At 37.0% G+C, this 23,820-nt stretch overlaps 1 protein-coding gene across 1 annotated transcript; it reads left to right on the top strand.

Annotated features, from left to right (window-relative positions):
* The first annotated feature begins 5,359 nt into the window (after positions 1-5,359).
* Positions 5,360-22,184, top strand: GABRA6 (gamma-aminobutyric acid type A receptor subunit alpha6). Its single transcript, XM_004371234.1, has 9 exons — positions 5,360-5,402; positions 5,563-5,681; positions 6,657-6,724; positions 8,652-8,872; positions 8,957-9,039; positions 9,326-9,469; positions 9,881-10,033; positions 11,511-11,770; positions 21,578-22,184. The coding sequence occupies exons 1-9, from the start codon at positions 5,365-5,367 to the stop codon at positions 21,851-21,853; spliced, it is 1,362 nt and encodes a 453-aa protein (XP_004371291.1). The 5' UTR covers positions 5,360-5,364; the 3' UTR covers positions 21,854-22,184.
* Positions 22,185-23,820: the final 1,636 nt, after the last annotated feature.

Below are 23,820 nucleotides of genomic sequence, written 5' to 3'. Positions count from 1 at the left end.
ATAAAATACTTAGGAATAAATCTAACCAGGGATGTAAAAGACCTATACAAAGAAAACTACAAAAGCTACTGCAAGAAACCCAAAGAGATCTACATAAATGGAAACACATACCATGTTCATCGATAGGTAGACTCAACACAGTGAAAATTACAATTCTACCCAAAGCAATTTACAAATACAATGCAATCCCAATCCAAATAGCAACAACATTCTTTAAAGAGATGGAAAAACTAATCATTAATTTTATATGGAACGGGAAGAAGCCCTGGATAAGTAAAGCTCTACTGAAGAAGAAGAATAAAGTAGGAGGACTCGTACTACCTGACCTCAGAACCTACTATACAGCGATAGTAGTCAAAACAGCCTGGTACTAGTACAATGACAGATACACTGACCAATGGAACAGAATTGAGAACCTAGATATAAATCCATCCACCTACGGTCACCTGATCTTCGACAAGGACCCAAAGTCCATCAAATGAGGAAAAGACAGTCTTTTTAACAAATGGTGCTGGCAAAACTGGATGCCCGTCTGCAAATAAAAGAAACAGGACCCATATCTCACACCATACCCACAAGCTAATTCAAAATGGATCAAAGACCTAAATATAAAGCCAAAAACTCTAAATTTCATAGAAGAAAAAATATCATCAGTGTTAGAAGCCCTAATGCATAGCATTAACAGGATACAAACCATAACCAACAACACACAAACCCCAGAAGATAAGTTAGATTACTAGAATCTCCTAAAAATTAAACACTTTGCTCATTCAAAGACTACAGCAAGAGAGTAAAAAGAGAACCTATAGATCGGGAAAAAAAAATTAGATATTACAAGTCAGACAAAGGTCTAGTCTCTAAAAGCTACAAGAATATCTAACACTTCTACAACAAAAAGGACATAATCCAATTAAAAAATGGGCAAAGGAAATGAACAGACCCTTCACCAAAGAAGACATTCAAGCGTCCAACAGACACATAAGGAAATGCTCGCGATCACTAGCCATTAGAGAAATGCAAACTAAAACCACAATGAGATACCATTTCACCCCAGCATTACTGGCACAAATCAAAAACACTGTAAATAATAAATGTTGGTGAGGCTGCAGGGAGATCGGAACTCTTATGCGCTGCTGGTGGGAATGCAAAATGATGCAACCATTTTGGAAAATGATATGGCACTTCCTTAGAAAGCTAGAAATAGAAATACCATATGATCCAGCAATCCCACTCCTAGGAATATATCCTAGAGAAATAAGAGCTGTCACACGAATAGACATATGGACACCCATATTCATTGCAGCTCTGTTCACAATAGAAAAAAGATGGAACCAACCTAGATGCCCATCAACAGTTGGATAAACAAACTTTGGTACATACACAGAATGCAGTATTATGCAACAATAAATAACAACGATAAATCTGTGAAGCATCTTATAACATGGATGAAACTGGAGGACATTATTCTTAGTGAAATAAGTCAATCACAAAAGGACAACTATTGTATGAGAATGCTACTGTAAAAACTCATGTAAAAGTTTACACACAAAAAGAAACAATCTTTGTTGGTTATGAGCAATGGGAGGGGTGGGGTGGGGACTAAACAGACAATAGATAATTGGGAACTTTGGTGAAGGGTGAGACAGTACACAATACTGAGGAAGCCAACACAACTTGTACAAGGAAATGTCATGGAAGCTCCATAGACACATCCAAACTCCCTGAGGGACTGAATTGCTGGGCGGAGGGCTCTGGGGACCATGGTTTCGGGGAACATCTAGCTCAATTGGCATAACACGGTTTATAAAGACAATTTTCTACATTCTACCTTGGTGAGTAGCTTCTGGGGTCTTAAAAGCCTGTGAGCAGCCATCTAAGATGGCTCCACTGGTCTTACCCCTTTGGGAGCAAGGCAAAAGGAAGAGAACAGGATACAAGGAACAGATTATTCCAAGTTCTAATGGACCACAGCTACCTCGGCCTCCACCAGACTGAGTCCAGTACAGCTAGATGGTGCCCGGCTACCACCACTGACTGCTCTGGCCGGGACCACAAAAGAAGGTCCCTGACAGAGCTGGAGAAGAATGTAGAACAAAATTCTAACTCACAAAAAAGACCAGATTTACTGGCCTGACAGACTGGAGGAACCCCAAGAGTATGGCCCCTGGACACCCTTTAAGCTCAGTGGTGAAGTCACTCCCAAGGTTCACCGTTCAGGTGGGGATTGGACACCCCTATAAAACAAAATGGAACTAATGAGGCACAGCATTCCAGGGACAAGGAATAGAAGGCAGGAGGGGACAAGAAAGCTGGCGATAGGGAACCCAAATTTGAGAAGGGATAGTGTTGCCATGTCATGGGTTTGTTAACCATGTCATAGGGCAATATGTGTACTAACTGTTGAATGAGAAACTATTTGTTCTGTAAACCTTCATCTAAGGTACAAAAAAAAAAAAAGTTATCTTTGTAAGATCAAATCAACAACAACAACTCGAAAGTTTTGATGGGAAGCCTAGGGGGCAGTGAGTCGAAGATAATAGTGATGGAATAATTTGGAAAAGGTTAGTGAGAATAGCAGCACAACTGGAAGAATGTAATCAATGTCATTGAATTGTACATGTAGAAACTTTCGAAATGGTGTAATTTTGGCTATGTATATTTTCACCAGAAAAAAAAAGGTCCTCCAAAGTCAAGAAGGGAGAGTGTTGACATGTTGTGGGGTTGTTAACCAATGTCATAAAGCAATATGTGTACTGTTTAATGAGAAACTATTTGTTCTATAAACCTTAATCTAAAGTACAATAAAAAAAAAAGTAGAAAAATAAATAAATAAGAGAGAGTTGCGAGCAGAGACACATGGGAACCTCACACCACCAAGAAAGCAGTGCCAGGAGCAGAGCACATCCTTTGTTACTGAAGTCCCTGTGCTGAGATGCTCCCAGATCAAGGGAAGACTGATGCATCACAAGGACCTTCCTCCAGAGCCAACACAGAGAGAATGCCTTCTCCTGGAGCTGATGCCCTAAATTCTGACTTGTAGCCTACTGGACTGTGAGAAAATCAACTTCTCTTTGTTAAAGCCATCCACTTGTGGTATTTCTGTTATAGCAGCAGTAGATGACTAAGACAATTCCTTATTAAAACCCATCAGAAAATAGAATCAGATATGCTAATTTTCTCTTTAAGGACACATGTAACTTAAGTATTAATTAATTGAGAAAACTGTGTCTATTCTATAGGTGTATATATATGTATATATATGTACACATACTTATATATACATATATATGTATATGTATACATATAACCCATGATTTTTTTCACCATGTTAAAAAAATGCAGTTCTAAAAACATCACAAAGTTTTCTCTCCAGTAACACAAATCATAGTTGGATGGTAAACATATTGATAGTGAAAAAAAGATACAAATAGGTAGAATCTAATAAGGTAGCAAGGATAAATATAGAGAGTCCTATGCTTAAATTAAAAATAAAAAAAACTATAGATAAATAAATAGAGAGTGTGTTAACAGCTTTACATATGTTACATATTTAGGAGTTTTAAGTAACACTGCAATCAATATGAGTTGATATATGTGTAGTAACCAGCTGAAGTATATTCAAAGGAGCATGAAAAGAATAAGAAGGGGCAAGGAAAGAAAGCAGGTTTTATAGTGATCAGCAAAAGCTTTTAGGAGTGCTAGCCTAAATTAGGATATGGTAGGTGTCTTCTTTCAAAAGGCTACCATGGGGTCTTTCCATGAGAAATGATTTTGCATGGTTTAAGGGTTACAGCTAGGACTAGGGCTCAGATTTCAGCTCAGCATAAGTAAAACAACACAAGAAAACAAATTCTGAATACCGCTTGCCAAGGAGACCAGAGAGAATTCAATTTTTTTTTTTTATGGGTAACTAGAAAATTCTATGTAACCATCATTACTAAATAAATATCACATAACAATCCTTTCACTGTCCCTGTTTTATATTATTTCATCTTCACTATAACTAATTTCTTTTTTTTTTGTAGGCATGTTTTTTTACTGTTGAAAAAACATAGATAACAAACATTTGCCAACTCAACATTGTCACGTGTGTAATCCAGTGACATCAATTACATCAATCACTCTTGAAATATTCCTCAAATAACTTATGTCTTTTATTCAGAAATCACTCTTAAATCTGTACTATATGCCTGTAGTAGTTATCACAGTCTTTGTAAAATTAATGTTCCAAAAATTCCAGAGTGTGAACTGGGTGGATGGTGAGTGAAATTGGTGGGAACATATCACGTGAGACTTTTATTTCTTGCTCTTTTGTCACTGATTAAAAAAAAAAAAGTCATAATGATTTTTTTCATTATTATTATTAATTTTAATTTAAAGATTAAAATTTAAAGAGACTTACTACAACTTCCTCCTGTCAGAACTGGGTAGAGAGTGTGATTTCTTGGATTCTGACATTCAATTTTTGACCTGTGGCAAGCGTAATAAAATAATGTCAGCAGCATGGTCATTTGGATCCAAAACATCCTTTGTCTCCTACAGGCAGCAGTCATTAAGTAGCCAGGTTTCTAAAGATAGTGGTAGGATTCCATTTATGTGTTACCTTGTGCTGGCGCACCTTTGAAACGAAAAGTGAGTAAAGAAAAAAGTTTCACATACTGAAAAAAATACTAACTCAACAAGAAGATGGTCAGGAGTAGTTCCAGAGTGTTTTACGCGCTTGTAAATGAATAGTGAGGGGTGATTTTTAAATGCAGAGGAAGGGTGTGTCTACTGCCAATAAAGCTGACGACAATCAGAAAGCGAAGCCAAGAGGGTCCCGATATTGTCAGACTTTTCAAGCAGTAAGAGCTGTGTAGGAATCCTTCTGTGAACCACAGAAATAATAAACACTGAGCCCATTGGAACATAATCTCGATCAGCAAGATGCCACTGCTTTCCAGATTTCCTCACAGGGCCCTGCTAATTCCATGCCAAAACTAGCAGTGGATTTCTTCCTTCTAATCTCCCCTAATGCCTTATTCGATTATTGTCACTGCTCTCTGACCATGCACTGTCCCTTCGGACTCTCATTTCCCAACTGAGTCAGTCAGAGGAAACTGAGTGTTGATCAGGACGTCACCCAAGACCAAAGACCACTGTGTTCCATGTGAAAAAAACGGGCACAAGGACAAGGGGAGCAACTGGACCACCTCAAAGTTTTTCTGGCAACCTCTTCATCGTTGGATTACTGACTGGAAGCAAGCAAGGAAAAGGGATATGAGGGGTTTGGAAGATTTCTCTAGTTGATTGGCACAGGGGAGCTAGTAGGAGGGAAGAAGACACCAGGAGCAGGGTGAGCTAGGCGTTTTGCTGCAGTGTAGGATGGCACTGCCTCTGTCCTGGCTCTACTTTATTCTATGGTGAGTAAGATTATTTTGTTTTTTTCTTTTAGGCCTGATCAAATCATAGAAGAATCCAAGGGGTGGTGAAGCATGTATTTGTGATGGGGAGGACTAGGGTGGATTGCATCACATACCTTCTCTGATGCCAAAGTGAGAAATATTGACCCTCTACTCACAGGCTAGATAACACTCTGGGAAATCTCAAAGATGAAGGAAATCTCTATTCAGAGAACATCAGCCGGATCCTGGACAATCTGCTTGAAGGCTATGACAATCGACTGCGGCCGGGATTTGGAGGTGAGAGACAGCATCCTTGCTAGACCAAACATCTGAACTCTCTGGTTCCACCCATACTGCCCTTCCAAGACCCTGAGGAGTCAGAAAGGAGTTAGTTTAGCAGAATGGTAAAGTGCAGGGGTGCTGGAGTGAGGCCATGAGTGTTCCCACCCAGTCTCTGCCTCTTCCACTATTAACAGCCTTATGCAAATTATTTGAACTTTCTAAGCCTCAGTTTCCCCAACTGCAGTGTGGGTGTATGACCAGTGCTTGCCTCATAGAGTTCTGTGAGTCTTGAATGAGATTCTCCATGTAAAACACTTCAGCACCTGGCCCATTTAAGCCATCAATAAGTATTATATTATCATTTTTTATTAGAACACCAACCCAGTTCTCTTCTTAAAAAAAAAAAAAAAAATTGTCGTGGAGTCAAGTCTGATTCATAGACACCCTATAGGGCAGAGTATAACTTTTACAGAAGCAGACTGCAGCATCTTTCTACCAAAGAGCAGCTGGTAGGTTCAAATCAGTCAGCAGCTGAGCACTTCAACCACTGCGCCACCAGGGTTCTTTAGTTTTCTTCTTAAAAAAAAAAAAAAAACTGTTGCTGACCAGGAGATTAGGTTCATAGTGACCCTATAGGACAGAGTAGAACTGCCCCATAGGGTTTCTAAGGAGCAGCTGATAGATTCGAACGGCCAACCTTTTGGTTAGCAGCCAAGCACTTAACCATTGGGCCACCAGGGCTCCAATTTTCTTCTAGTCCCTAAGATTGCCTCAATTTGACCAGAACACATTCAAAATCAGGCAAGTGATATGAGTTTTCAGAGTTGAAAAACACAAGGACGCCTGCTCCTGGAATTACATTATGAAGAGTTGCAATTACATTATGAAGAGTTGGAGATTCTGGCCCTGAGAAGGAGCTTTGCAGGGGAGTTGTAAGTTCTGTTCCCTTAATACTGCTGGTGATAATTGCCCCCTCTGGACTAATTTCAGCTGCTGTCACCGAAGTCAAAACAGACATTTATGTGACCAGTTTTGGGCCCGTGTCAGATGTGGAGATGGTAAGTGAGGTCAAAGTGATGAGGGGATTTGTACTTAGGAGAGGAGGGCTGGGTCCTAGAACTGATGATAATGGGCAATGGCACCAAGCTTGGCTCAGATTCATGATGTGATGTGTGTGCTCATACTGGGAGGGCACTGCCATTAGAGCAGATTACTGGCTTAATCTCTTTCACATTCCACTAAGGACTTAGTTTGGGCACATTAATCTGAGGGAATTTTTAAGATTATAGCCTCTTTCGTGTCCACAAATCACGCACTGAATTCTTCTCTACAAAGAAAAGATTTTCCTCTTCTTGGTGAAGTCCTAGCAAATTTGTTGATACAGGAAAAAAAAAAAAAAAAGCTGCAAAGATTCTATGTCGTATAAGAGCATATTGAGGATATCTATAAAATTTAAAACAGTACATGATTGTCAGTATCAGTATAATTTATTAAAATGGTAAAGATCTTTTGGAAAGGCTGATGCATTCCACGTTTCACATTGTGGATGGACCAGTAGGTGTGCTTGAGGCTGTGTTCCAGGTACAGATGGCTATAGGAGTCCTAAGATGGTATTTATAGTAAGTAGCAATACAAACCTGAGCTAGTTTTCTAGAACAAAATGTATCACAGTATTCTTTCACAGATCTCAGGTAGCATTTTCCTCTAAAACTAAAGTATAAACACTGACACTAAATAAACTTAACAATCTCTAAAGACATGTATCATTAAATTTTATTAGGGGAATGTAATTCTAGATAAAGAGTTATTGAAGTTTTCTGCTTTTTGATTTGAAAATAAAGAATAAAGAAGGAAATCAAGGAAATAAGAAGGGATAAAGGAGAAAGGGAAGAGGGAAGAAGGAAGGGAATGAAACAAAGACTGGAGGGAGAGAGAGACAAAGGGCTTTATTAAAGAGAAAGTGTCTTAAAATTTGAGGAGAAAGGAGAGCCAGTGTTATCCAGAATCCTGGATTTTTTTAACATCATATTTTTCATTTGAGTACTGACTCACTCCAATTATAAACAACCACTAAGCATTTTCTACAGTATTATTAGTCGGGATACCTGGAATTTTGTTTCATGCATGTGTCTCTTTTTAAATCTTATTTGTACACAAAGCTGTATTATAGCCTGGATTATTATATGTCAAATTAGATTATTATAATACAATCATTACTTGCAGTAATAGGTCTCATAAAGGAATATTAAGTAGGCAAAGCAATTATTGGCCACATTTTGATATAATTACAAGTTGTTATTTATAATTGACTTTTGAAATGGCCGTTACCATAAATCTTAAGATTTTTAATGTTATTTCATAAAATCCATAAATTAAAACTCATAATTTTGATTACACATATTTAAATGATGCTCATTTTAGAGCAATCATAGTAACATTTGTGTTTATATGTTCTGAGAACAATATAAAATAATCATGATATACCTCCATAGTGTGCTTATCAAGGAAAGTTTATCTATCCTTGAAACTTTACTGAAGGATACAGAGATGCACAAAGACCCTTTGAAGGGGAGCAAAATACCAAGGGAAATTGGTAGACTAACTAATGGGATGAAGGCTAGTGCAAAGCTTAGGTTATAAATTTTTTAATGTATTTTTGTTTTAAATTAAGGAGACAGAGCTAGATAGGTTGATGGATAGACAGATGGATGACTGGGTAGGTAGAAAGAGTGAGAATGTTGAGAAAGGTCAAGGTGGAGGAGGCGAGTTTGCACAATTCAGTGTTATATAATAATATTACCAACTTTCTGAGTCTGAGAATAATAATAATTAACTGAAATCATAGATTTCTTGGGAAGTTACTGTCACAAAGGATTGCTTTATGACAAGGTATATAAGGACTGGGTATATAAGCTAGTGAATGGACTATTCCTAACAAAGCAGCTCCCCAGCCTGCATGAATTTTTTTTTTTTTTTTCCTCTTAGGAGTATACAATGGACGTTTTCTTTCGCCAAACTTGGACTGATGAGAGGTTGAAATTTGGGGGACCAACTGAGATTCTGAGTTTGAATAACTTGATGGTCAGTAAAATCTGGACACCTGACACTTTCTTCAGGAATGGCAAAAAGTCCATTGCTCATAACATGACAACGCCTAATAAACTCTTCAGAATCATGCAGAATGGAACCATTCTGTATACCATGAGGTGAGGTTCTCCCAGTTCTATTTTCTCTGCTCAATCTGTCTGTTCATCATACTAACTCAGAACCATTTATTTTAATGTACCCAGGCTTACCATCAATGCTGACTGTCCCATGAGGCTGGTTAACTTTCCTATGGATGGGCATGCTTGTCCACTCAAGTTTGGCAGCTGTAAGTCACAACAAGTTTCTGAGAGTCAAATAATGCTTTCAAAATTTGGAGTTATTTGGTTGCAGTCCCAGAAATATGATAGAAGAAATACGCTTAATTAATTACGTCTGTAAATCTTACAGACACAAGTTTTTGTCATCCAGATGAAAGAAAAACATTCAAACAAATTTCTTGTCTTTACTTCTGTTTTATATAACAAGGCTGGCTTTGGGGAAAAAAAAAAAAAAAAGAGAGAAAGACAACTGATCAGATTCACTGCTATGTTCAATTTGTTTCAAAAATTCAGATGCTTACCCCAAAAGTGAAATCATATATACATGGAAAAAGGGACCACTTTACTCCGTAGAAGTCCCAGAAGAATCTTCAAGCCTCCTCCAGTATGATCTGATTGGACAAACAGTATCTAGTGAGACAATTAAATCTAACACTGGTAAGAATTTGACGATTGTATGGCTGTAATCCTGCAAAGTCACCTGAGAGCATACTTTCAAAATATCTATTCCTGTTTCATCTGCATTGGCCAGCTTCAGCTAAGCTTGGTTTTGAAGTGATGAGGAACTTTGCTTAAAATTTATTTTGCAACCAGATGCACATAAAGGTTTGTGGAACCTTGGAATGAGTTGTATGTGTATACGACACAAAGAACTCCACTGAAAATAATGAACTGTGTCCCTTTGCTCTACCATTTGCTGATCAAGTAGCTTTGTCGTATGCTGAAATATGCCTTTGCTTGTTTTCTTGCAGCCCGTGCTAATTTTAAAACCTGCGTGATTTATTTTCAGCTGCATTCTTTTCTCACACTGTCAACAGCAATAATACTGATATACATGTCTTCCAACAGGTGAATATGTAATAATGACAGTTTATTTCCACTTACAAAGGAAGATGGGCTACTTCATGATACAGATATATACTCCTTGTATTATGACGGTCATTCTTTCCCAGGTGTCTTTCTGGATTAACAAGGAGTCCGTCCCAGCAAGAACTGTCTTTGGTATGCCTCACAGTTTTTGCTCTCCTTCCATTCATCCACCACCTCTCATTGCTTGTATATCTTAGGGGAATATTCACACAGTGTTTTTTCAATCCGCAAAGAAAATAGACTCTTACCTCATTCAGACACGCATATCATGTAAAATGACCTTCATCTTATAGCAAGTTGTGTGGTGAATCAAGAAAAATTTTACCCTTATAGAAATTCTGGCTGGTTTCCTATGACTTTAATGTGTTCTCTTTAAGTGTTTTTGATCTGTACTTGCTTTTTCATGAGTAAGAAAATGCAGACAGGTGAAAACCAATTTATATATCCATTAAATCAAAAGGCTCATAAGATATAAATTATATCTCACTCTTATTAGGTTGAGCCATTCAAAATTGACAGTTTTATACATCTAAAATAGTTACATATCACCTATGGCTCGATCTAAGTATTTAGTTCTACTAAATCACTGCTAGTTTTGATGGAGCAAAACTAAGAAGAAAAAGAGGTTACAAAATATCATTAGTAAACTTTTAAATTTATGATTAGTGTAACAAACTCCAACTTCTTCCGAGTTTTCATGATTATAAATTTAGTAGTTCATAGAGAAGACCTGAACTGAACTTAAATCTCAGATGAATCTTGATTTTTATTTAATATATTAGTTCTTTTTCTGTAAACTATATCTATGCAAATATATTGACCATCAACATTACACAGCTTCAGATTATATAAATTCCCCAAGTCATAATTCAAGAAGGAAAACTGCTGGCACATGAGTAATAAAGTTATTATTTTCTCATGAGTAAATTTTTAACTTAAAACCAGGTTAAAAAAAAACAAAAACAAAAACCATTGTTGTTGAGTGGATTTGGACTCACAGCAACTTTATAGGACAGAATAGAACCACCCAGTAGGATTTCCAAGGCTGTAAATCTTTTACAGAAGCAGATTGCCACATCTTTCTTCACACTAGTGGGTTCGAACCACCAACCTTTGGGTTAGCAGCCAAACTCTTTAACCACCACACCACCCTAGAAATTTAAAACAACAGCAACAAAAACCGAAGTGATACCTAATTTTATGGTCAGTGTTCAGACTAGAAAGATCACTTAAATATGATCAAGATATTATCAGCTTCCAAAATTATTCAGAAATTTTTTTTTTCGCCTAACTGACAACAAATTGCTACCAGTCTTCCCAAGCAGTAAACAACAAGAGCTATTCAAAACTTCAAATTACAATTAACTAATTCAATTCCACAAATGTTTTTTGAGCAACTACAAAGTACAAATCACTATGCTAGGTATTGAAGGATACAAAAATGATAATACCTGTGATAGTAATCATGAAAAATTAAAATCCAATAGAATGATAACAAAAATTACTTCACATTTATAGAGTATTTAATCCTTTCCACCATGTTCTCACTTAATCTTATTAAAAAAATTTCAAAGGATAACATTGCTTTGTCTATTCTTTTTAATTTTAGGGATCACCACTGTTTTAACCATGACTACTTTGAGCATCAGTGCCAGGCACTCCTTGCCAAAAGTGTCGTATGCGACCGCCATGGATTGGTTCATAGCAGTTTGCTTTGCTTTCGTCTTCTCTGCTCTGATTGAGTTTGCTGCTGTCAACTATTTTACCAATCTTCAGACACAGAAGGCCAACAGGAAGGCACAGATTGCAGCCCCACCTCCAGTGACAATACCAAAAGCAAAGGAACGCTTAGAAGCTGAGATTGTTTTGGTAATTGTTTACTTTTCTAATGTTATCTACCATTTAAGAAAAGGCAGCCTAAACAGAGATCACAAACAGCTAAGTAGTCCAAAAGTAATATTAGTTGAGCGCAAGTTGCAAAACTCTGGCTCCAAAAACAAGGCCAATGTTTCTTGCAACTTCACAGGAAATAGCCAAGGAATAATCTTTCATTTATCTTTGCTCTAAATGTTTGGCAGGTTCCTTTCATCATTCTCACTAGTACTGGCAGATTCCAGGCACCCAGAGGAGACTAGAAAATTCTTCTTAGCCTTTAGATGTTTCCTTTGAACAGGTTCACTTATACCAACTAGGGAAAGGAAAAAAGTTCCTAATGAGGCTTTAGAGTCTGAAAGAAAGAAAAAAAAAGTAAACAGAAACTCCTATGGAATAGGCAATTTTTGTTAGAAATCTGCTTGCTGTCTGTTTCATGAGGGCAAGATATGAATATTAGTTTCTATAAACTTCAGATCATAGCCCAAGTATTTGATTCGTATAAAAACATTCTCATATTCACAAGCATATATCAAATGCATGCGGATTAATGAGCTTTTTTATTCAGAGGCTTGCAATCAGTTAGAAATATGCATAAACTGAAGTTTAGATTTGCAATTTGTAAGCATTGGAACCAAAAAGTTTTGAATTAGAAAAAAAAATGGTAGCGTTAATAATTAAAGGGCCATAAATGTGCCCCCAAATTTTAATTTCGTGTATCAGTAAATTTTCAAGATAGGTAAACTGCACAGACTTTTTTTTTTTTTTTTTACTGGATTGCTGTATAGAGTTAATTGGCAAGCGTAGATTACCATTTAAATACAAACTCCAAACAGTAATCAAAAACTGAAGGGAACCCATTGCCATCGAGTTGATTCCTACTCATAGGGACCCTGTAGGACAGAGTAGAACTGCTCCATAGGGTTTCAAAAGTGCCGCTGGTGGATTCGAAACGCTGACCTTTTTGTTAGCAGCCGAGCTCTTAACCACTGCGCAACCAGGTTTCTGACTGATAAACGTAAATTACCATTTAAATACAAACTCCAAACAGTAACTTAGAAAAGAGGAAGATTTTGCTCTGTAAAATGAAATAATGTAGATAGTTTGAACTGGAAGTTCCTTTATAACTGATCGCTTCTAGTAAACATTTCCAAATCTCAAAACCACTGCATCGGGGTATAATCCTCAGCTTGATTTTATGATAAAAATTATAAAGCTATACATGATTTACTTTTCAAATACTCAGGCAGTTTAGTGTTTAAATTAAAAAGGTAATATTTTTATTGAAATTTTTCTCTTTGATAAACTAACAAACTTCAAAAATTTACATTTTCTCCAAGGAGTGGGATAAGGCTATTGCCATACTAAATGGAAATATATAATTTAATTTTGTTTCTTGAATTAGTCCTCATTAAAAACAAATATTTGCCCTGCAGTGATCCAGACTAATGAGATCATTTTAGATGGAAAAATAGAGTCTCAAAGATGAAAATATTAGTTACTAGTTGACAGCAAAATTAAGACTTGAATCCAGATTTCTTGATCTCCAGAACATTAAAAAGGCTGATTCCCTTCTCTCTCCAAAAATTCCTTAAAGGCTGAAATATAACAGGGAACATGCCGCTGGATAAAACATTTTCAGAACGTGGGTGAGGTCACTCCTAACCTTCTTCCCTTTACTCAATGATGTTTTCTTTATGCATATGTGGCTTAAAAGGTCATCGAAATATACATTTTGTAACTAAAATATGCTAGTCTGAAGACCCAGCCCAAAATACTTGAAAACCATATTCTTAAGGAAAAACATTTTGAGAAATATTTTCTGTTTATAAAAATCAATGGCTTCTATTATAAGCGATCTATATGCATATAGATATATAATTTGCATATTGTGCAAAAGCCATTTATTTCCCTTAACATACATCTATAAAGAAGAATAAATGTTTATCAGTATTCAGTTTACCAGTTTCTCATTTGAAAAACATAGTAAAAACAAAAAAAGTAATTTGCAAGAAACAGAATAAAGAAAAGTAACTCCAATAGTTTTGAATATGCTTTGTTTATCAGATATAGAAATAAAAAGAAAGACAAAATTCTGTACTTCAGCTCTCTTGGAATATATAGTACTGAGAGAAATATGATTTTAAATTCTCAGAGATAACATAGAATTATCATCCCATCAGTCTTTTATTTTAAAGATATAATTTATTAATAAGATGAAATTCAAGATTCTCGTTCTCAGGTCTTCATATAAACCATCTCCTACAACTCTAAAATAGTAACATATAATGAACAGGTCCTCGGGGAAGCTGGATAAAAGTTGGATTTAAATCATCTCAAAGTTCTTTTTTTCTTATATGTTATTATTATTATTATTATTTTATGAAAAATTATTTTCTGAATCTGGCTTAAAATATTTTAAGGCAATGAAAATGAGAAGTTTGTTTCTGAAAGGCTAGTTTAGAGTAAAAATAAAAACAAAAATATCCAAAACAAAGTAATTCTTAAAAGTAACAAAAATAAATATAAGTGATTACATGGAACATTTACATTTTATTTTTTTATTTATTTTGGTAATTTGCCTTAGGTATTGTAGAGGAACAAATATAAGTTGCATATTAGCAATTTACACAACACAGTGGTATACTAGGATTGTAAGGTCATATTTTTCTTTCAAAATACCATGGCATTTAAAAATGCCTATGCAGTTGTAATCAAAATAACATTATTTGAATAAGTTGGACACTGAAATAGCAAACTAGTGTGGTAAAGTCAAAATGTAAATAAGTGCTTGGGTATTTCATGTGATCCCAAGCTGTGTATTTTAATGTGTGCACTACTTTCCACAGTGAAATACTTAGAGTGGATGTAGGGGAAAAGTTTATCACTTTTATCAGTTTGATTTTGACCTTGAAGTGTAATGCAGTGATGACAAAGAAATTTGGTCTTTTAAAATCTTGGCCTCCAACCCAGAAAAACAAACAAACAAAAACTCCATAAAAACTAAATCCTTAGAAGTACCTGATAGGCTCATTACCTCTCTGTTTTTAAGGCATTTGAAATTGGAGATTTTATTTTATTTTTAGATTTTAAGAAATTGTCCACAGCTTCTTTCCTGCTTATATGGTGTCTTTCCTTGTTTTGTTTTTTTTTTTTTTTTTAAGTTTGGTATACTATCTTGGTATTAGAGAGTTATTCCTGTCTTCATGGTTTCAAAGCCCATTATGTGTCTGTGGTCTACCTATACTGCACATAGGACCAAATTTGGACCTCAGCCTCCTTTTGAAGGGTTTGCTAGGTTTCTTGTTATTTTAAAGGTCAATACCTTCAACACTACTCTCCTAAGAATGAATGTCCTCCCCCCACACCCAATGTGGCTTCCCCTCTCCACAGAAATTATGATGAGCCTTGTAAATTACATGCATACAAAATTCAACAAAATTTCATTACCCAGGACAATAACCATATTTACATTGTTTACTCATTTCATTTTTTTTCTGGTTTTCATTTGGTAGCCATGTATTGTGCACGTATTTATTCATTGAGTCATTCATACCATAAGTATTTGTTAAGTGGTTTTATGAGCCAGACCCTATGTAGAATAGTGAGGATGCATTGGTGAGTGAAATCAAGAGGGCCTCTTCCCTTACAGAGCTTCTTGTTTAGCAGGAACAGAGGTGAATCAGTGAGTCATAACAGTATGTTGTGATAAAGGCTGTGGTTGGGAATGCATAGTAGGCTGCGGAAAAACAATGCAAGAACATCTAACTCAGTCTGGAGGGGTCATCACTTCTGGAGGAAGTAATATCTAAGCTGATAACAGACAGATGAGCCTCGTCCTGCTCAAAAAAAGAAATCCGGATATCAGTAGAGTCGATTCCGACTCATAGCGACCTTATAGGACAGAGTAGAACTGCCCCATAGAGTTTCAAAGGAGTACCTGGTGGATTTGAACTGCCAACCTTTTGGTTAGCAGCCATAGCACTTAACCACCACACCACCAGGGTTTCTCTGGCCCTGCTAGAAGCACTAAACCAGTTGCTAGAAATATGGTCATAAAGAAGGAAATAAGACATATGTCCTGTCCTATTCAAGGTGGAGATGTCTGCTGAACCATTATCAAGTTGCCCTCTACCCATGTAGAGGGATCCAAAGGATAGGATACTGAAAGATTTACCTCCTCTGCTCCAAATGGTGTCATGATGCGTTTGATTATATGATTGCTCCTTAGAAATCTTCTGTTTAAAACAGAGTTAAGACCATCTGAGACTTTACACAACAGAAAGATAATGGTGCCCCTTCTCAGTGATTGTGCCATTTCATGACTTATGGGGAGATGGAGTAGACTAGATGAGGGTGTAGATGGTTAGCTCTTTCCCCATACCTTCTGTGAAATTCCCACCCAACACTTTTCCATACTGCCCCCTCCAAACATTCCAGTGTGGTTCCTAGACATGTCTTTTAGTACCATGGTCACACCACATTGATGCCAATACACTGCTTCTGTGTAGAAATTCTGGAGTCAGCTCTGTTCTCAACTCTATGAAATGTAAAAGTACATGTAAGCAAATCCAACAGAGCTCTAATTTACCCCATAATGATTAAGGTTATGCTTTTTAAAAATATCAAATACCATGTGTTTTAAAAAAATATATTTTTTTGGTGTCCCTATTTTGCTGGTTTTAAAACCAGACACGTTGTTTGTTCCTTTAGTAATGCAACCCGGGTCAGAGTATTTCTATTGAAAGGTAACCTATTGTTCCCTACCCATTAATATATTAAAAAAAAAAAAAAAAAAACAACAAAAAACCGTTGCCTTCAGTCTATTCCGACTCATAGCAACCCTATAAGACAGGGTAGACTGCCCCCTAGAGTTTTCAAGGAATGCTTGGTGGATTCAAACTGCCAACTCTTTGGTAAGCAGCCATAGCACTTAACCACTACACCACCAGGGTTTCTACTGATATATTAGACCCACTAAAGGCTATATTGAGGAGTCTTGGTGGCAAAGTGGTTAAAGTGCTCAGCTGCTAACCAAAAGGTCAATGGTTTGAACCCACCAGTCACTCTGTGGGAGAAAGATGTGGCAGTCTGTTTCTGTAAAGATTTACAGCCTTGGAAACCCTATGGGGCAGTTCTACTCTGTCCTATAGGGTCGCTGTGAGTCGGAATCGACTTGATGGCAGTGGTTTTCTTAACTGCTATATCAAAATTGCTCTAAGTACTTCCCACATCTCTTATACCTACATCACATAATTGATTGTCATAATGTCCGCTTTGACTCAAAGTACCTTTGCAACGTGGCATTACTTAAAACAAAGCAGTGCTCTAAAAATACCCAAGGCAGGATGGCACTCATCAGCAGGGAGCCCTGGAAAAATTCAAAACCACAGGTGTTCCACTCAAAACAGTGACAGCCACAAGCTGAGCCCTCATCTGGACTCTGACAAAAGCCTATTTTACCATCAACTGAAGCTGCTGGGCTTACAATAGAGCAGGCAGGGTCTGATGCAAACCTGTAGCTTGAGCGGCTTGCACAATCGGCTTTTTTTTTCATGGGAGAAATTCAATGTGCTTCTTCTCAATTGGTGCCCAGTCTTCTCATGCTGCCAATCCCCAATTATCCAAGAGCTGATTATCCAGCATGTGCATTAGCCAGGCCTTTTGCATTTCCTTTAGCATATTGTATTTTCTTCCTGCTGGAAATTTGTCCAATCACTACTGGGCAGTGGGCAAGTTATGACTCTAAACCGGTGACTCTCAACCAGGGTCCATGTTTCCCCACCCCCTACCAGGGTACATTTGGCAATGCATGGAGATATTTTTGGTTGTCATGACTTGGAGGAGGGTGCTACTGGCATCTTGTGGGTAGAGGCCCAGGATGTTGTTAAACATTGTACAATGCACCAAACAGCCCACGTGACAAGGAATTATCCAGTTCAAAATGTCAATAGTGTTGAGGTTGAGAAACCCTGCTCTAAACACTAAAACTGATGCAGAAAATTGTTAAATGCATGATCTTTAAGGTCTGAGAGGAATTGAATCCAGGCCTTGCCACTTATTACCTGCGTAAGCTCCCTCCTTAAGCTTCCAATCCTCCATCTCTAAAATGAAAATAATAGTATTTACCTTATAGATTTTTGCAAGGAATAAATGAGATATGCATGTGAAGTGCCTAACAGTGCTAATCACCAGTAAGCATTTAGAAATGGTACCTATAGTATAAACTATATTAAAATACAATGTAATAAAATAAAATATTTTGTTCCTTTCTCTTTGCCTACCCCTCCAACTTTTGAGAAAAATTGGAAAAATGTTTAAATTTTTATTCATTTGTTCATTCAGTATATGTTTATTGATCATCTACTATTCTGTAAACACGGGCTAGACACTTTGGAGCACTCACATATGGGAATAATATGTCCTCTACTACTAAAGTTATAGAAATACTAGGAAAGGAGAAAAGGCACTATAGAAATAATTAATTATACTTATAAGGGAGAAAGTGATAACAGCTAAAAGAGTTGTAACAGCTAAGTAGGCAGAAACATGTACAAAGGCTGCACTAATCAGTGAGGTCAGATGGCCCTTGAGTTCAGTATCAAAAGTTATGAAGGAAATTTAAAGATGGGATGGTAGAGGAAGGTTACTCCAGGTAAAGAAGCTATAAAGTAAAGGTATGTGAGCAGTAAGGATGATAAGTACATCTACGTTGTACATAAAACAGTTTTTTTTTTTAAGTCATAGCTAAGATTTGTTGAGGAAAAAAAATAATTACATACACTTTCTTAAATGCTTTAAAAACAAGAAAAGTTAAAGGTAGGTAATAATCACCCTAGTTTTAAAGTTGGGAACTTGAAGCTTAGGGAGAATATATGACATGTCTAAGTCATTTAACAGGTGACTGGTAGATATGGAATTGCAATCTAGGGCTTTCTGACTCTCGTCTCCTCTTCATTCCTAGGCCACCTTTCCAGAGATGTACTTTGAGAAACTAGATGGGGAAAAGTGGAATCCTATTATAGAGGGCTTTTAATTCCAAGCTAATGTCATTGTGCTTAAATTTGTCATGGTATTGGTTCTGAATGGTGTCCTTTAACTCTGGGACACGATAAGTCTATTTGACAATGCCAGGAGATTCACAAATAGCTTCTTTTCTCATAACTCTAAAGAAGACAGAAAAATAAAAAATAATGCCTTACATTTTTGTAATATCTTATATTTTGCAATCACTTTTTTAATTCTAGTAAACTAATAAACTAAACATGTCTGTCCTCCTTCCTCTAAAAAAGAAGGAAATACATATTTCAGACAGGTAATGCAAGTTATTAAAAGTCAAGCTGTGTCTAGAAAGAAAGTCTTCTGCTCTGAAGACTTGCCCTCTTCCTATTCCGTCATGTCCCTCAGAAATTTTACTAGTGGAGAGGATTTGAGTGTCCCATATATGCGGAGGGAGGATGACTCTATTTGGAGAATGAAACAGTGACACATTTTGTTCTTTTAGGTGGAGAATATTTTAATAACATTCAAATCAGAGTCTGAGAAACATGATAGAAAGCTCTTGGAAGGCGGTGCTGTGTTTCGTCTTTCAGAGAGGCAGCATGCATTGAGACCAAAATACTGTTAGTCTTGGTCCTATACACACAGCATCTCGTGACCCTGGGTGTAGTCATCTTTAGCTATCACATATTTTCAACAGAACGTGTCATGAATTTCCTGTCCTGAATCAGCAGACTAGGTTATCTATTAATGTAAACTGTCTTCTACCTTCAAGGAGTCGCTGGGTGGTACAAATATTTAAGCTCTTGGTCATCAACCAAAAGTTTTGTGGTTCAAGTCCATCCAGAGGTACTTTGGAAGAAAGACCTGATTATCTACTTCCAAAAGGTCACAGCCATTTAAAACCCTACGGAGCACCGTTCTCCTAGGACAAACATAGGATTGCCATGAGTCGGAATCAACTCAAAAGCAACAGTTTTCTTCTTTTTTCTACCTCCAAGACCTATGATTTATTTAATTATTCTCAGAGAACCTACCACAGTACCGGGCCAATAAACTAGAAAGATATTCTTTGCATAAAATTTGCCATGGACATGTCAAGTGTGACTTGAAGACACAGATTCAATGCTGCCTTTGGTGAGGAAATGGGTTTCTCCATGTCTCCTAGAAGCACACTGGGCCTGAGCTCTCTAGGATGTCTATTGTTATTTAGATACTCAGTCACTTTTACTGCAAAAAAAACAGCAATATTCAAGGGGGGAATATAGAGAGAATAGGTTCTTGGAATTGTTCTGTCCGGCAATCCAAATGTCACTACATCAGCGGGCCATTCTGGTCCTGTGGCTCAACCAGCACCAGGGAGACAGCTGCCTCTTCCTGTTGCTGCTGGGTTGCTGGCTAAAGCCACAGGAGTTGGCTCTCGTGAATAACACACCCTGTCAGGCAGCAAAGTGGTGATTTTGCTGCCAGGGAAGAAACAAGGTTGTTTTACAGGATCAGGTATAATGTACAGCAAGAGCAAGTGTTTAAAGGCAGGGACTCAGCAAGGACAACCTGGCTACAAGGAGAGGGTCTGTTCTAGGATGTATACAAGAAACGGAGACCCCCTAGACTCCAATAGCACTGGAAGAGATCTAAATCAAACTTAGTTAGTCTCTGAGCTAGATCTGATCTGATACTTTAGAATAGAGATGAGAAAATTGTGGGATGAAATAAGCACTGAAGTTGGTCACTGGGGTTTATTACCCAGCCCTTGTCCTTGGGCAAGACACTTCCCAGCCTTCTCACCTATCAATTAATGGACTAAGCATACTGTTCAAGAATTAAATTAGTTGTCTTATGATTTTAGTGGGACAGAAAATCTAATGATATAAAATAACCTGTAACGACTCTGGAGTTAGTAAATGGATATTTTTGGTGACTTAAGATCTAAGGCGTCCGTTGGAGAAGTTCTGAATGGGAGGGAGAAAACAATCTAGAACTTCTGAGGTAAGAGGCAGGAATATTTCAAAGGATGAGAAGTCTTCCCACTCAATTTAAAAGCACTTAGACTTTGCCACTTGCCTTTAACATACATCATCTCATTTTTATTTTATTTTATATTTCATTTGTTTCTAACTAAAATGAGTGTTTGAAAATGTAAGTTGAGAATAGAATAATGATATTAATTAATGGAACTGTTATTTTCTTGTATTAACTAATTGCCCACTTATGCCAAATTAGAAAAACCCTTCACCCCATTGCCCACCCTCATTGTTCCTTTGCAATTTGGCTCATCTCTATCTAATAGTATAATGCTCAGCACAGTTTCTGGGACATAGAACATGCTTGGCATCAATAACTAATTTATTGAATTATAGAATAAAATGTTGGATGGAAGCAAATGAATTTTTTTTTCTTTTAAGAGTTTGGGTTTTATCCATTTCTAGGTAAAGTAGCACCACTAAATTCTATGAAGAATTTTTTATTGTCTTTCCTTACATTCTGGATAAATAATGAATATGTGCCAATGATCAAAACATGGAAGATTAAATAAGTGGTCACTGTTCTTTTACCTAGGAGTCCCTGGATGGTACAAATGGTTAAGTTCTCAACTACTAGCCAAAAGATTGGCAGTTCAAACCCACCCGGAGGTACCTCAGAAGACAGGCCTGGTGATCTGTTTCTGAAAAGTCACAGCCCTGAAAAGCCTATGGAGCAGTTCTACTCTGTATATATGGGGTTGCAATGAGTCAGAATTAACTGATGGCAACTGACAATAAGATCCTTTTGCCTAGGCTGACTATTTGTGTCTTTCTTCCACAGCATCCAGATTCAAAGTACCATCTGAAGAAAAGGATCACCTCTCTGACCTTGCCAATAGTTCCATCCTCTGAGTCTAGCAAAGTCCTTACTAGAGTGCCCGTCTTACAATCTACACCTGTCACACCCCCACCACTCTCTCCAGACGTTGGGAACACCAGTAAAATTGACCAGTATTCCCGAATTCTCTTCCCAGTTGCGTTTGCAGGATTCAACCTTGTATACTGGATAGTTTATCTTTCCAAGGACACAATGGAAGTGAGTAGCAGTGTTGAATAGCTTGTAACCAGAACAACCTGTATAAGTTCTCATTCTCTATCTTTTTTTTTAAAAAAGAAAATAGTGTTGAGACTGATGTAGATGCTTTTCTAAACATGAAATCAAAATTGAAAATCTGTAGCAAATAGCTTTGAGTATGCATGTATGGATCAAAAAGCAGTAACATTACCCCTCAGAATTGAAAGTTGAAGATTTCTCAAATATGTGACTTTTCTGTACATTAAAGAAAATTTTTAATTTAAGAGGATTAGGTGAATTCAAGGTAAATATGTAACCTTTGTCCATCATTGTTCAATGCTTTTAATTGTCACTGTGAATAACATTGGCCACACGACAGTTAAATAATAAATGCTGACACCTCCAAAGGCTGCCTTAAAATATGTTTATTTTGGCTTAGTTTTCAAGAGATCAAAATTATAAATACAGTCTAAATATTTATCAATAGTTTAATGCCAGCATGTTGGAGGCATTTATGCTGGTCAAATGGCTTTCAATCGCACTTAAAACCTATATTGAGCTTAGCCATTTGTTTTTAATCTTGTTGTCTCTTTTACCTCAATAAAGCATGGTGTTTGTATATATAGGAATTATACATAGATCATGAATTATGTATGCATACGTACATAGCTTTACTTGGCTGCAATACACTGTTGTTTTGTTCCATTAAACTCTCCTGTTAAAATAATGTGCTTACCATATTTTCAAGAAGTTGTTGAAAAAAGTAGTGATTCAAAGGAAGCCTTGTATAGCGCTCATATTTTCCACTTTTCTAAGGATAAAGCTAAATAAATCTACAGTGAACATGATTCTCTGGATATATTAATAAATCTAGGTAGAAAATGAGATGATTACTTCTACCCCCATGTTGTTAGTGTATGAGAGACTCTGAAGGTGTGAGAGAAACAGGCTCAGGAACCTAACTCTAAAAAAGACTTAAGTTTGTATTCAAATAGTCAATTCTGCACCCACTTACTGCTCAATTAACAATGAAAAATCAATGTGAGTGCTCTTCTCCCTTCCATAATTCAAGCTCTTCCTGCTGCTTACTCTGTGTTTCTTCCACATAGAATTGTTATAAGGAGAGAGGAAGCAGGAGTAAGAGAAAGCACACAAACCCCTCATTAGACGTTCCTGGATCCTAAACACCATGGAGATCACCCTGAGCTCTGAACCCTGAAAGAAATATTTGGTACTACTATTCTTTCCTTTATCCAGGAAAAGACAAAAATGCTCCAGCTAAATAACTTAGAGTTAGCATACTGGAAATGGCACTAGACTAACGGTGAGGAGACAGAGGTCTGTCGAACTTCCCAATTAATTAGCTACGTAACCAAATCTCTTAGTCTCTGGAAGCCTCAGTGATATTGTCATCTACAGAATAAGAGTGCTGTATCAGATGCCATCTGAAGGCCCTTCCATATTGAACCACTTATGTTTATGTTGCTATGATGCTGAACAGGTTTCAGCAGAGCTTCTAGGAGATCTACTTCCATAAATCAGCCAGTGAGAACCCTATGGATCACAATGGTCTGATCTCCAACCAATCATAGGAATAGTGCAAAACTGGGCAGAGTTTAATTCCGTTGTGCGTAGGGTCACATGAGTTGGGGGCCAGACTCAATGGCAGTTAGCAACAACAACATGTTTGTTTCTTACCTGTTTATTTCTATCTAAATTAAAGTTAGTCTATAAAGGGCCTGCTACTGTTTTGGTGAGTGTATTAAATACCTAAATTCCAAGTAGGGGCTAATTATATGCTATGTCACCTTTAATGTTCCTCACAAACCTGTAAAGTATGTTCTATTATTACCTTCATTTAAAGATTAGGAAACCAAGGCACAGAGACAATGAATAAATTTGCTCAAGATCAAATAACACTTAAGTGCCATAACTGAGAATCTTACCTAGGCAGTTTGAATCTATAGCTTGTTCACTTAGCCGTAACACTACATGTCCTAATCTAATGT

This window comes from Trichechus manatus, unplaced genomic scaffold, assembly GCF_000243295.1.
Source record: "Trichechus manatus latirostris isolate Lorelei unplaced genomic scaffold, TriManLat1.0 scaffold00011, whole genome shotgun sequence".
Lineage (NCBI taxonomy): Eukaryota > Metazoa > Chordata > Mammalia > Sirenia > Trichechidae > Trichechus > Trichechus manatus.
Note: the sequence above shows the minus strand (reverse complement) of the source record. Positions and strands in the feature narration are given on the sequence as shown.